Source organism: Melanerpes formicivorus, unplaced genomic scaffold, assembly GCF_026170545.1.
Source record: "Melanerpes formicivorus ecotype bairdi unplaced genomic scaffold, bMelFor1.0.p_v2 SCAF_49, whole genome shotgun sequence".
Taxonomy (NCBI): Eukaryota; Metazoa; Chordata; class Aves; order Piciformes; family Picidae; genus Melanerpes; species Melanerpes formicivorus.
Window position 1 is genome coordinate 5,245,112 of NW_027142401.1, and position 13,533 is coordinate 5,258,644.

Below are 13,533 nucleotides of genomic sequence, written 5' to 3' on the forward strand. Positions count from 1 at the left end.
AGAAAAAGCAACAGAATCATACATATATTTCCTTTGCCTCCTATTTTTTTCAGTTCTTTTTCCCAGCTGCTACAATGAGCCCTCATCTGAAGATGTCCTTAGCAGTCTCCATTTTCTGTGAAGCCAGTGCCAGAGGGAGAAAGGGCAGTGACCAATGCTTCATGCTGCTCTAACAGAGAGGAAAGAGTGCTGGGAAAAGGCTGGAGATCTGGGCTTTTGGTAGCAACAGAACATCCTGCCTGATGAATGCTGGCAAACTAGTAGGTCAGTGCTGCTAGAAACAGAGACACAGAGAGTGTCATGTGCAGCTGGGCATAGATTAGTTGAGCATCGTAGGAGACCAAGTGTCTGCCATTAATAGTGTGAGCTGTGGTGTTAAACCACGCTGTAACAAAGTGCCCTTAAGGTTTTTCAGCCCCACCACTACCTTTGCAGCTGCATCTATCCTAAAGTCAGCAACTCTTCTAGACAAGTTATTTAGCTGTGAGCTGGCACATGCAAATGAAACATTGAAGAGTTTTCCATCTGCACCTGATGGGGTTCAGGTTGACTGGGCACTTTCCACAGTCACCTAAAATTAAAGTGGCCCAAGGGTGGTGTGGTAGTTTCGGGGTGTGCCTGGAAAATGTTCCACAGATCTTGAACAGAAAGTGGTAGAATGCAAATAAATCACTATTGGGTGTAAAAAGGGAAATAATGATAAGTTCTAAACAATCCCATTGGACAAATTACCAACGTAAGCTGGTTGTGTAGACTTTCTCTCAGGGAGACCTTATTGCTCTGTACAACTACCTGAAGGGAGGTTGTAGCCAGGTAGGGGTTGGTCTCTTCTCCCAGGCAACCAGCACCAGAACAAGAGGACACAGTCTCAAGCTGCACCAGGGGAAGTTTAGGCTGGATGTTAGGAAGAAGTTCTCCACAGAAAGAGTGATTGGCCATTGGAATGGGCTGCCCAGGAATATGGTAGAGTCACCATCACTGGAGGTGTTTAGGAGGAGACTTGATGGGGTGGTTGGTGCCATGGTTTAGCTGATTAGATAGTGTTGGAGGATAGGTTGGACACGATCACGAAGGTCTCTCCTCTCCTCTCCTCTCCTCTCCTCTCCTCTCCTCTCCTCTCCGAACCTCTCCTCTCCGAACCTCTCCTCTCCGAACCTCTCCTCTCCGAACCTCTCCTCTCCTCTCCGAACCTCTCCTCTCCTCTCCTCTCCTCTCCTCTCCTCTCCGAACCTCTCCTCTCCTCTCCTCTCCGAACCTCTCCTCTCCTCTCCGAACCTCTCCTCTCCTCTCCGAACCTCTCCTCTCCTCTCCTCTCCGAACCTCTCCTCTCCGAACCTCTCCTCTCCTCTTTCCGGCTTCCTCTCTCTGGGAGATACTAACTGGTGCTTCTGCTGGCTCTTTGCTGACCTTGGCTGCATTGCTGTGTTTTGGCTAAGTAGTAACAAAACAGCTCTCTGCTCTCTCCTCTATTGTGTACAAGAGGATAGGGAGCAGGAAGGGGGAAGCTGTTACCAGCCCTGTTTTTGTCCAGGGAGGTTCTTGCGCTGTTTATAAATACTTGTATATATATGTAAATATTGTATATTTTGTACATATTCATTGCATTCCATTGTAGATTGGAGTTCTGCTTGTAAATACAGCTTCATTTGCTTCCAACTGAGCTGGTCTGGCAAGTTAATGTTGGGGGGTGGAATTTTCAACCCACCACAGGCAGTGATAATTTCCATGGGTTGATGACAGAGACTGCTCTGGCACCTGAAGTCCACCAGGATAACAAATGTCGACATCCAGATTTTAAGGTCCGTTGCTGGCAATATAAGCCATGAGGATCCCTAGAATTAATTCTCAGCACAAGGCCAATATGCATGATTAAACTGGAATGTTTTTGATCAAATGCTCCATTAAAATTTTTTAGAGTCAGGGAATTTGCTCCCAAGCTGTGGTAAAAATGACTAATTATGAGTCAGGCTAGATTTCAAACTATTTTTGTCTAAATATTGCACCTCATTAAGATTTGCCAGCTAAACTGGAAATCCTTTTGTGAGCAAGTTATGGTTCCTGTGCGAGTGCTTTCACTTAGGTTAAAGGCCTCTTTAGTAAACCACAATAAACAGGACATGTAGCCCAACCTCCACTCCACAGAATGATCGCCGAGCCTTCGCCTTTCTGGCAGCTCTTGCGTGATGGCTTTTGAGCACTTCAACAACTTTCTTAAGCTGCAACCACCAGAACAGTATTCATGCAGTGACTTGAAATTTCACTGGTGCCAAAGGAACATTTGAAACTAAAATTGTCAGAGTCAAATCTACTAGTAAACTCTAGGTTTCTTTGAAGTATGGATGAAGCTGGTTTTCAGTAGTCAAGTCTGAATGGGTAAATGTTAAAGTAATCGTGAATGTACACAGTGGTTGGACAACTTAGTCTGAATGTTACTCAGTGGTAAGATTAGTTCCTCAAGATTGTTATATGAGATGTGAGTGAAGAAAAGGGAGCACTAAACTACTGGTTTAAAAAGAAAAGATGAGGAAGGAAAAATGTTAACACAATCTCAACCTTTAGCAGAAGGCAAGCCAACCAGGCACAGAGGGAATACTTGTGGTGATGAAGGCAGAACTTCCAACTCTGAAGCCATGAACAGTAGTATTGGTGTGGAGTCCTGAGGCCAGTGTAGGGAAAGTAAAGGGAAGATCAGAGCAAAAGCAGTTATGTCCACCTTTTGAATTCATGTGTAAGCACAGGAGGACATTTGATAACAGGATGCTTTCTGAAAGGAACTGGGGAATGGAAGGGATCAGAAGGAGCCCCCGACCAATGCCCAGCTAGCAGCAACAGATGCATTTCCTGACATGTGATGGCAAAGCAATCTGATGATGCTGTGTTTTGCAGACAGCAGATGTGTCCAATTAGGAGCTCTATGTGAATGCACACAAACAACAGACAAATGCAAATCAACAGCTTCCAGAAAAAGCACTGCACTGGCTACTGCACACCTTTCCATGATGGGCTGCAGCCTTTTCAGGGAAGTTTACTTTGTCTGGCAATGTTGGAAAGTCGTGAGCGTATCAGGTAGGTGTAGAAGATACCCAAGACAGGATACAAACCTTGAGGAATGGTTGCAGAAATACAACAGCAATGGGGGGAGTGGGGGGTGGGGGGGGAAGCTTTATACAGCTTTTATGGAAACAGCAGTTAACACAAATAGTCACTTGTCTGAGCAAAAATGCAACAGATGGCAATGCTCTTCAGTCATTTCCCACAGTATTCAGATACAGCAAAAGTATCAGTAGTGTATTTTGTTCTCAATTGCCCTTTTATCACAGCTAAAGAAAGACATGATTTACTTAAATGCATGTAACCTGTGTGGAATACTTTGAAGCCATTGCCCCTCGTCCTGTCACTGCAGGCCCTTGTAAACAGTCTCTCCCCATCCTTCCTATAGGCCCCCTTCAGGTGCTTGAAGGCTGCTATTAGGTCTCCCTGGAGCCTCTTCTCCAGGCTGAACAACTACATCTCCCTCATTCCACCCCCTGGTCATTTTTGTGGCACTTCTCTGGACCCTGTCCGTCAGGTCCATATCCTTCCTATATTGAGGGCTCCAGTCCTGCACACAGTACTCCAGGTGAGGTCTCACCAGAGCAAAGTGTCAGAATCGCCTCTCTGGATCGGCTGACAATGCTTCTTTTGATGCAGCCTAGGATGTAATTTGCCTTCTGGGCTGCAAGCTCACACTGCCTGCTCATGTCCAGCTCTCTCAGCTTCTCCTTGTAGGAGAGATGGCTCCTGTATTCATGGCTCTCCATTGGACTCTCCCCAGTAGTTCCTTGTCCCTCTTGATCTGGAGAGCCCAGAACTGGACACAATATTCCTGGTTTGGCCTCAGCATGGCAGAGTAGAGGGGGAGGAGAACCTCCCTTGTCCTGCTGGCCACACTCTTCTTAATGCAAACCAGAATACTGCTTGCTTCCTTGGCCATGAAGGCACATTGCTGGCTCGTAGTGAACTTGTTCATCAGCACTCCCAGATCCTTCTCCACAGAGCAGGTCAGCCCCTTACCTGTACTGGTGCATGGGATTATTCCTCCCCAGTTGCAGGACTCTACACCTGCCCTTGCTGAACTTCATTAGGTTCCTCCCCACCCAGCTCCTCAGCCTGTACAAGTCACACTGAGTGGCACCACAACCTTCTGGTGTGCCAGCCACTCCTCCCAGTTTTGTATCATCAGCAAACTTGCTGAGAGTACACTCTGTTCCTTCACCCAGCTTGTTGATGAGTATGTTGAACAAGGCTGGATGAATGGACCCAGTACTGACCCCTGGGGAACACCTCTAGCTACAGGCCTCCAACTAGATTCTGCACCAGTCATCACAACCCTCTGTGCTCTGTCACTCAGCCAGTTCTCAATCTGCCTCACAGTCCACTCATCTAACTCACACTTCCTATGTTTACCTGTGAGGCTGATAGGGCAGTGTTGAAAGCCTTGCTGAAGTTGAGGTAGACAACATCCACTGCTTTCCCCTCATCTAACCAGCTGGTCATACCATAGTCTCATAGTATCATTCAGGGTTGGAAGGGACCACAAGGATCATCTAGTTCCAACCCCCCTGCCATGGGCAGGGACACCCCACACTAGATCAGGCTGGCCAGAGCCTCATCCAGCCTGGTCTTAAACACCCCCAGGGGCGGGGCCTCGACCACCTCCCTGGACAACCCATTCCATCATAGAAGGCTATCAGATTGGTACCCTTTGCGAATCCATGCTGACTACTCCTGAAAACCTTCTTTTCCTCCACGTGTGTACAGATGACCTCCAGGACGAGCTGTTCCATCACCTTTACAGGGATGGAGGTGAGGCTGGCTGGCCTGCAGTTTCTTGTGTCCTTCTTGGCCTTTTTTTTTTTTGAAGACTGGAGTGCCAATGACTTACCTCAAGTCCTCAGACACCTTCCCTATCCTCCATGACCTTTTGATAATGCTGGAGAATAGCTTAGCAATAACCCAAACATAGCACTAACATACTCAAATTTAATTATATCACTTATGTCCAATTTCATAAACTAATCTATTTTATAAAAATAAAGGTTTTTTTTTCCCTCTCCAGATTGGTAATTTCTGTCTATTTTTAAGAGGCTATATTTGTGATTTAGTATAATCATGATTAGTGCTGATCATCGTCAAATAGTTAACTTAGTACCAAAGCTCCAATCCACCCACAATGAGAAAATGAGGAGGTAAGAGGAAAACTGCATTCTCATGTTACAAAGCCTGATGTTTCCTGCCAATGAATATTGCAAAGCAATGAAGAATGTCAAGAAATCATATTTATCTTTGGGTAAACTATGAGCTATCCAGCATGACTGTCCCGAATGTCAGATGCCCCTGAGGAATTTGGCTGACTGCTTGAAAGCAATAAGGGCAGTCCCATGGAAATGCACCCTCTGTGCTCCATAATTGGTGAGATTTGCTCTTTTCATTGTTGCTACTGGCTTGTCTGCATCATTTACCTGTTTCTCCCTGTTCCTTTTCTCTTTTAAAGTATTCCTCATCCATAACCAAATTCTATCAGATTCTGAGGAGGATGTCTAACTCACAAGTTGAAGCATTAGACAGGGCAAAGGCTTATGAAAAAGTAACTAACATGACATCATCTTTAAATGATTTGGTCTCCTTTTGTTTGAGAAGGCAGCCTGAGACCTGTGGATGCCTGGAATGGACTTGTTCTCCCTATTGTCCTGAATATAGACATGTAGCTCTGTTCTGAAGAATGGTGTTGCAAGTATTGCTGAGCAGACCTATCTTTGGAGGATACATTTCCAACACTTCAGACCTCTTTTAAAGAGAAGAAAAAAAAACACAGGATAAAAATTGGTGTAACTGCCAACACCCTCAGACTAGAAACTTGATTGCCTTCGCTGTTTAGAATGCAATTGATGGCCTGAGTATGATGAAAAGTAATCCTGATCTCACAGCTCAACAATCTGTGCTTAGTGACAGGCAGAGAAGTTTTATCCCTGTTAAACCTTGTAGACGTGTGAGTGACTTTCCCTCGTGTTAATGATGTTAGTTACTTCTCATCTGAGCTACTCTGCTCCTGCATGATACTTGAGCAGGGCTTTATGTTTGAGAAGTGTAAACAACTTCTTTGACATGGGCAACTCTGCATCCAGTGTCTGCTTTCCTACAGAAGTTCTCTCCTATCTAATGAGTTAGAAGCCCCCTGGAAGTTATGTGGGGTGCCTGGTGTCCTTCTGTTGTTGGTAATGCACTTGACTGACTTTTTGTTTGTTTGGGTTTTTTTTAGTGACAAAAAGATGGAGTGGAGTCTCTGCTTTGCAATTCTTTGGTCATGGCAAGAATTCTGGAAAGTGCTCTACCTGATGGCCAGTGTGTGTGGGACTGGATCATTTGCTCAAGGATTGGAAGTATCAGGTGAGGAAAATGAAAATGCTTTATTCGGAGCTGTTGCTGCAACAGCTCATTGTGAATAATCAGGTTCAGAAACTTCTATTCCTTGTGTCCTAGCTGTTCCTACCTCTCAAGAAGTAGTAGTTAGTAGGCAATTGAGTCCAGTAAGACACTATCTGCAAATGTGGCTTGCAAAAGGCACAGCCAGGCCTGTGCTCCTGCACAGAGAGTGCTGGGCACCATCATTTTCTGAAAGCAGAGTGAGCTCGCTGTACCTTTCTAGCGTCACCTGAGCTCTAACCAGGGGTGAAAGGCCTACTCCTGTTGAGAACTACAAGGTAGGAGGGGATGAAGAGTCAAAAGAGTTTCCACAGACCTGACTCACACTTAGTTAACAGCACGGTCCAAATGGGTTGTTAACCCAGACACACATATTGCAAGGCAGCCAGGAGCCTTTCCCAAGTCACTGATAAGAGAATTTATTCTGGTGCATGGCAAAATTCTGCTTGGAAGGTGACATTTTTCATCTGTTGCAAATTAAAAAATAGGTAGGTGTATATATTCAAAGAATAATGATGGACATGCACTGGCAGGGGCACTCTCTGTTCATAAATTATTGCAGAGAAGCTCTATCACACAGAATCATAGAATGGTCTTGACCAGAAGGAACCTCCAAAGGTCATCTAGTCCAACATCCCTGCAGTCAGCAGGGACATCCCCACCTAGACCATGCTCTTTCAGGACCATTGTCTGTTTTGGATTTGAGGCCATCTAGTGATTTATTTCAATGCCTTAGTTCTGAGTTAACAAACATGCCCAGGGGCTCACACTGAAACAAGGATGGGCCTTTGCAGAGTCAATAGTTTATTTACTGATTAAGAATAAAGCACTGGGGAAGATATTTGAAGGTGTTAGAAATGCTTTTCAATAGCTGAAGGTGGCATTTAGGTCTTGATCATGGCGTGTTTATTCTAGCTTCAGTGAAATCACAGGCCTGTTTGCAGGGTGAAAGTAACAGTGAGACCTAGTGGGGCAAAATAGAGGGAGAAGAGACAGAGATTGCATGTGCCTTCACTCCTTTGAGGAAGAGAAAAACAACCAACCCAACCAACAACAGAGGCGATTTTATGCCTCGTTAAAAAAACAAGCCAAGGTAACAGAAAATACTCTGAAAGGCAATTTCTTTTGTCTCAAAGCCATTATCAGTGACTGTTGTTAAGATCTACCTCTAAGATGAAACTTAAAGACTGGTGAAATTAAAAGATCTATTTTCCTTGCTGTATACACTTACATTTTAGATGGATTAATTCATTTTTATCAGGAAAAAAACCCAAAATAATATTGTCAGCTATGCCCTGTCTTCTTCACAATACTTTCTATTGTAATTCTCCACCTTCTGTTGAATTGACTCATTCAATATGTTCTTCTTTCTGTAATGATGTATGAAATTAAGGAGGCTGCTTTCATCAGTGCTTGAGTCTGGATCCATCATCCTTCTCACACACACGTTGCTTTGATTTCCCCTCAGCCTGCAAGGGTATGACTTCAGCTATTGCCAGCACCTAGGAATCACGCCTTTCCTATTCCCTGTTCTTGGTAAAAGGCAGCACTCACAAACTACACATTTCACATCAAGAAACCAGCATCAGGCGACATTGCAGCCGGTGACAAGAGGAAATCACCGCAGCCTGAGGCTAGGAAGAATAGGGACACCATAGCCCCTCTGTCATGGCCCATGTGAACCGTAACTGGAAAAATCAGTATTGTAATGAAGATCACCCATTCCACAGATCTTTCCTATGGCCAGGTGTGAGCTTCAGGACAGGAGAGCAGCCCAGATAGCCACTGAGGTAGAGAGGGAATCTTCTGAGTGGGATGCTGCCAAACCTTCAACAAGCTGACAGATGGTAGATTTGGGCTGAGGAGGTGGTCTCTTCTCCTCCTATCTTGGTTTCTGTTTCTAACAATCATGCAACACTATTTCCACATCTGATTCTGCTGCACAACTGGGTGGTAGGGAGTTAAAATAAAGAGCAGCTTGTGCACTTTCAAAACTACATGTGCTAAAGTCCATTGCTTGAAGTCTGGGTCCCTTCTCCCCTGCACCTCTCCGCAGCCTCCAGCGACCGTTTATTACAGAGGGGTTTTATGGTACAAATTTGATAATCTCCCATACACATTGGCACTGTTCTAATTGGAGTTGTAAGCCCATAAAATTCAAGCCCTTTGTTTTCATGAAGGCCACAAGATTTTAAAAGATACTATTGTACCGCCTAAAACCCATAAAATTGTCACTAGGGACTGATTAAACAGTCCTGAATTGAAACAGTGCGGATTTTGTCTAGGTCCTTTTCATGCACAACAATGCTCTTTTCAACCCCCAAGACAAAAGGAGGTTTAAGGAGCGATTCTCTTGGAGATTCTTCTAAGATAACTCCGTCCATATGGGAGACAAGGTGGCCAGCAGCTGAGACGAAAAAGAAAAAGGGAGGGGGGGGGGGGGGGGGGGGGGAAGAAGAGGGAGAGACAAAAAGAGAAAAAGGAAAAAAAAAAATCGGATGTCAGGAAGAAAAGTAAAGGGAAGCGGGGGGAAAACATAACAACAATAAAACCCCCAGGTGACACAGAGGCTGTATTTCCCCGGTCCTTTCCACACATCCCTGGAGCCTGGTTCGCTCTGCATCTCCCTCTTGGCACAGGGCCACCTGCCCAGGCAGGGAAGGGGATGCAAGTGGAAGGCCCGGTGTGGCTTCATCCTCCCCGACTTGCCCTGCCGTGCAGCACCCTCTGGTCCCCCACACGGAGGCCGGAGGCGACAACGAGGCGTCCCGGTGGAGGGGGGTGCAGCCCTAGGGAGCACAGGGCTGGGAGGGAAGCAGGGTGATGCTACCAATGCCGAGCACTCCCGTGGGTGCTTTTGCCCACCTCCCGCGCCACGACGGAGGCTCTCCGCGGGGGCTCGCCAGGATGTGTGGGTAGTATGAGATCTCCCAGGAGCATACCTGTACCGAAATTCCCCCCTCGCAGCTCACAAAAAATGCTAACCCCCCCCAATAAAGAGTACCTGCCAGCTCCTTTTCATCCACAGCGTTTCCTCGGCGGGCAGGTTGTCTGCCTCAATCCCCATGGGGTCTTCACTCTCATGTATTCCCTCCACGTTCTATTTGTGGCTCCCGCTGGAGGGATAGAAGCATCCAGTCTAGTCTGTATTTCAGAGACCTGGTTTGGGGGTGTTTTGGTTTCTGATTTTTTTGGAGGATTTTTCCCCATTGTCAATTGTCGGGACAGCAATATTTTTGAGGGAATTTTTTTTTCGCCCAGAATTAATAAAATCAATAGCTTATCAAGCGTTTTAAAACGTAATTCTCTGGAAATTATAAGGTATGAGTATTTTTTCTTGGCTGCCCTTTTCCTGACGATCTTTGAAACAGATGCAGACTAATGGGAAGATCGGTCTAATTCTGGACCCTACCTTAAGGGCTTTGAAACAGACAGCGCTAAGCCGCGGCCCTGCGTTGCGCCCACCGACCGGGCTGTGCGGAGGAACCCCTGCGCCGCAGCCCCTGGAGCCTCGGCCGGTCCAAAACGAAAGGTCGGGTGCCTCCAGGGACGGGTGAGTTCTGGGCTCGGGATTCCCATAGGAATATCACCAGGTTTACAGTGACGTGCTTGCAGTAAACTTTACGCACCACTTACTGAATCAGGTGAGTAAATTAAACCAGATGGGAAGCGAAATCCGCTGGCGCGATCAAGTATTGAGCCTCCCGTGGCACGGGAGGTAATCCTATGAAAAGGGCCCAATCATCAAAAAATACACTTCGCCGGGAAAAAAATATTTGCCAAAAATCATTTTATTAGTCACTGGAAGCATCAGCTAATATAAAATAAACTAGTTCGTTAGGATTATTAATATTTTTGTAACGAGGAATCTCTCGAAAGGAGCAGGAGGGAGGGGCAGAGCTTTCACAAAATTAGAGTCGCATCCGGAATCTGCACCCTCGGGTGAGACCGGCGTCGGGGAGGGCGGCCCAGGCCAGCTCTGTCCCAGCCTGGCCTCCGCCGCTCCGCCAGTCAGAGTCCGGCGTCCACGGTGCCCCGGCGCTACCCGGCACTTTCCCCGTGCCGGGAGCCCGGGGCTTGGGCGGGCCTTCTTGCACCCATGGGATGAGTCCGGCCCCGGAGGGCAAAGCGCCGCTGTCACCATCCCCAGGAGACGACGGCGGGGTGCACTAAGTGCTGGTAAGCGGGGAAGACGCCGAGGGCGGCAGCGGGTGGGCAGGCTCGGTAGCCCGGCAGGGCGAGGGCAGCCTGGGCGCTGCAGCCGGCCAGGGCGCAGCCCAGCTTGGGACGGGCGGCTGGTGGAGAGGGGCTGGAGGGGCAGCCGCGGCACGGCTCCCCGTCCCGCACCAGCACCGGCACCACTACCCGGCGCAGGAGGGCGGGAGGGCGCGGCGGGGGGCTACCGGGACCCTCGCTCCGCGCTCGCTTCATCTTGTAGCGGTGGTTTTGGAACCAGATCTTCACCTGGGTGGGGGGTGAGGCTAAGCAGCCGGGCCAGCTGCTCCCGCTCCGGCGCCGAGAGGTACCTCTGCTGCCTGAACCGCCGCTCCAGCTCCAGCGTTTGCGCCTTGGAAAAAAGCACCCGTCGCTTTTTCTTCTTCTCCTCGGCTTCCGAGCCGCGAGCGGGGACGGACCTTTGCGTGGAGTCGGGCAAGCTCAGCTCCGGGCCGCTCTCGTCGGAAGCTGGGGACAGCGAGGGAGTTAGAGAGAGAGGGGGCAGCCGGGGAGCGGGGCAGGCACCGAGGAGGTGGAGAGCCGAAATGCCTCTCAGGTAGTGCTCGGGTTGTTTACCGGGCGGGATTAATCCGACGGTCAACAACCGATGTGAGTTAACACCCCGAATGCATTAAACCTAACCCGCGGGACGGAGCGGGCTTCCCTCCGCGGCCGTGCGGCTCCACCCCGGCGCCAGTCCTCGCACAGGCACGGCCGATCGGCTGCGCACAGCCCGTGGCTGGCTGGCTGGCAGCGTTTGTGCCCGCTCTCTGCTAAAGTAAACCTAATATCGAGCTGGGCTACCCACTTCTTTCATTATGACTGTTCGTCAGCCGCTCGATTGCCTAAATATTTAACCTATCCCGATGGACTTCTGGCATCCATCCCCAGGACGGTGCCCCCCGTGCACACGCAGTGTACATTAACGCCGTGTCTCTGCGCACAGCCCCTGTCCCTGAGCTAGGACCGGTGTGCTGCAGAGCTGCGTGTGCGTCGGAGCCTGCATTTCTCCAAGACAAGATAGAGGCTGTGGCCCGGGGTGCTGTGTGTGAGCTCAGCTTTCCTCTGCAGTGCATGGGGTGACCTGAAACCCTGCCAGCACAAAAAGGCAGGATTTCTTGAAAGAGTGAAAAGAGGGAAGGGAGGGTGGGGAATAATAATAATAATAATTATTATTATTATTGTTATTATTATTTAAAATCAAATCCGGAAAGAGAGCTTGAACGATAAGCGCGGAGAGACGGGTGGACACAGCCTGAGGTTTTGGGTTGTGCCATAGCTGGAAAAAAGCATGGAACTATACAGGGGAAAAAAAATTATTATTTCCTTCTTAAGGTCGTGGCTGGAACGTTCCTGCTGCTTCATTGTTGCAATTCAGTAATATTCTCTGACATTCCCAGCCTAGATTCCCCCCGATCCTGTCGGCTACACAGGCTGGCGATTCGCTTCTTCGCATCTTCCCCAAAGGAAGAGAGGAAACAAATAAAAAATAGCCATGCGAAGATGATGAACTCCTGTCCGTTTCATACTCACAGGGATAGTGAATTCTGTCTGTTTCTATCCAGCCTCGGTACGGCGAGTCGGTGTAGTTCTCCGCTGAATGGTGATCGTCAGATGCTTGCTTTATGCTATTAGTATCCTGATCTGGTAAATCCAAAATGCTTCTCACTGTAAAACTGATCCTGCCAGATGTGGCCATGGTAGGTTGTTTACACTCTCCCCCTCCCCCCGCAAAAAACCAACCCAAACCAACACAAAACAAGCAACAAAAAAAAAAAAAAACCAAACCAACCCCAAAACCAAGAACCCAACCGTCTCGAAACTCCGAACCCCCTTCCTTAAAAGCTGCGAGAACAGGACGGCGCCCAGTTACTGGGGAATCTCAAGACTCGAGAGGACCTTCCCTTCCATCGCCACCTAACCCCAAATATTAGTGTCGTTTACAGAGGTGTCCTGTTTATATAAACAGTCCTCCCCACTGCAAACACTGCTTGCTTTCAAACCGTCTCTGTCTATAGGATGCTAAGTACCTGAATTAGTCAAGTGCTAAAGCCCTAATGGGAGTAGGTGTAACCCCCCTTCTTCCCGCCACCCCCATGAGAGAATAACCCGTTACCTCCCAAAGACAGCAGGAAACAGGCTTCATCATTACATATTCTGTCTGATTAGCCAAAAGTGGGGACAGATAATGGTAATTGTTAGCAGTGAATAACATCTTGGGTGGCATGTGGATGACCAACAACCACCCCCCTCCACCCGCCACCAAAGCCACCAGCGTCCCTTCTATCCTCAGACAAAGTGAATCCTCCCAGGACATCCGCAGAGCCTGTCGAGAGCCCCCTCCCAGCTTCTCCCTCTTTATTCCACACACCACCACCACCACCCCTCTCTCCTTAGACCTGGAAGGAATTTAAGCCGTTATTTGTTTTATTTCCCCGGGCTGTTTGCTATACTACCTCTAATACCGCCTGCTTGCCATTGGCAGGTTTCCTATCATTGGCAAGTTTCCTACCCTCAACGTGGGATTTTTTCAAACCTCGGCCGAACTCTCGGCGGGGAACGCTGGCGAGTGCTTGCATCGAGGGGATGGCATCTCTGGGGGTGTTTTTTTTCTTCTCCTGGCCATGGTGGATGGAAGGTGCAGCGCACCTTTCTCTCAGGAAGGTAATGGGGTGAGCTTGGCTGGGAAAACGTGAGGAGCAAGAATCGGGAAAAGGGGTAGGGGAGACCTTATTTTTTTATTATTATTAACATTATTTTATGTGGCATTAAGCCAAGGAATAGCCCTTCGGGCTATATGTGTAACTGAAAAGATTCCCTCTGAGGGAGAGAGAAAAGAACAGACTAGGCTCTTTT

At 48.1% G+C, this 13,533-nt stretch overlaps 1 protein-coding gene across 1 annotated transcript; it reads right to left on the reverse strand.

Annotated features, from left to right (window-relative positions):
- Positions 1-10,246: 10,246 nt before the first annotated feature.
- NKX2-8 (NK2 homeobox 8) lies at positions 10,247-12,787 on the reverse strand. Its single transcript, XM_068160298.1, is given in 3 exon segments — positions 10,247-10,935; positions 10,937-11,145; positions 12,211-12,787. Coding segments are annotated over 3 exon segments (711 nt in total). The 5' UTR covers positions 12,377-12,787; the 3' UTR covers positions 10,247-10,599.
- Between the last annotated feature and the right edge of the window lie 746 nt (positions 12,788-13,533).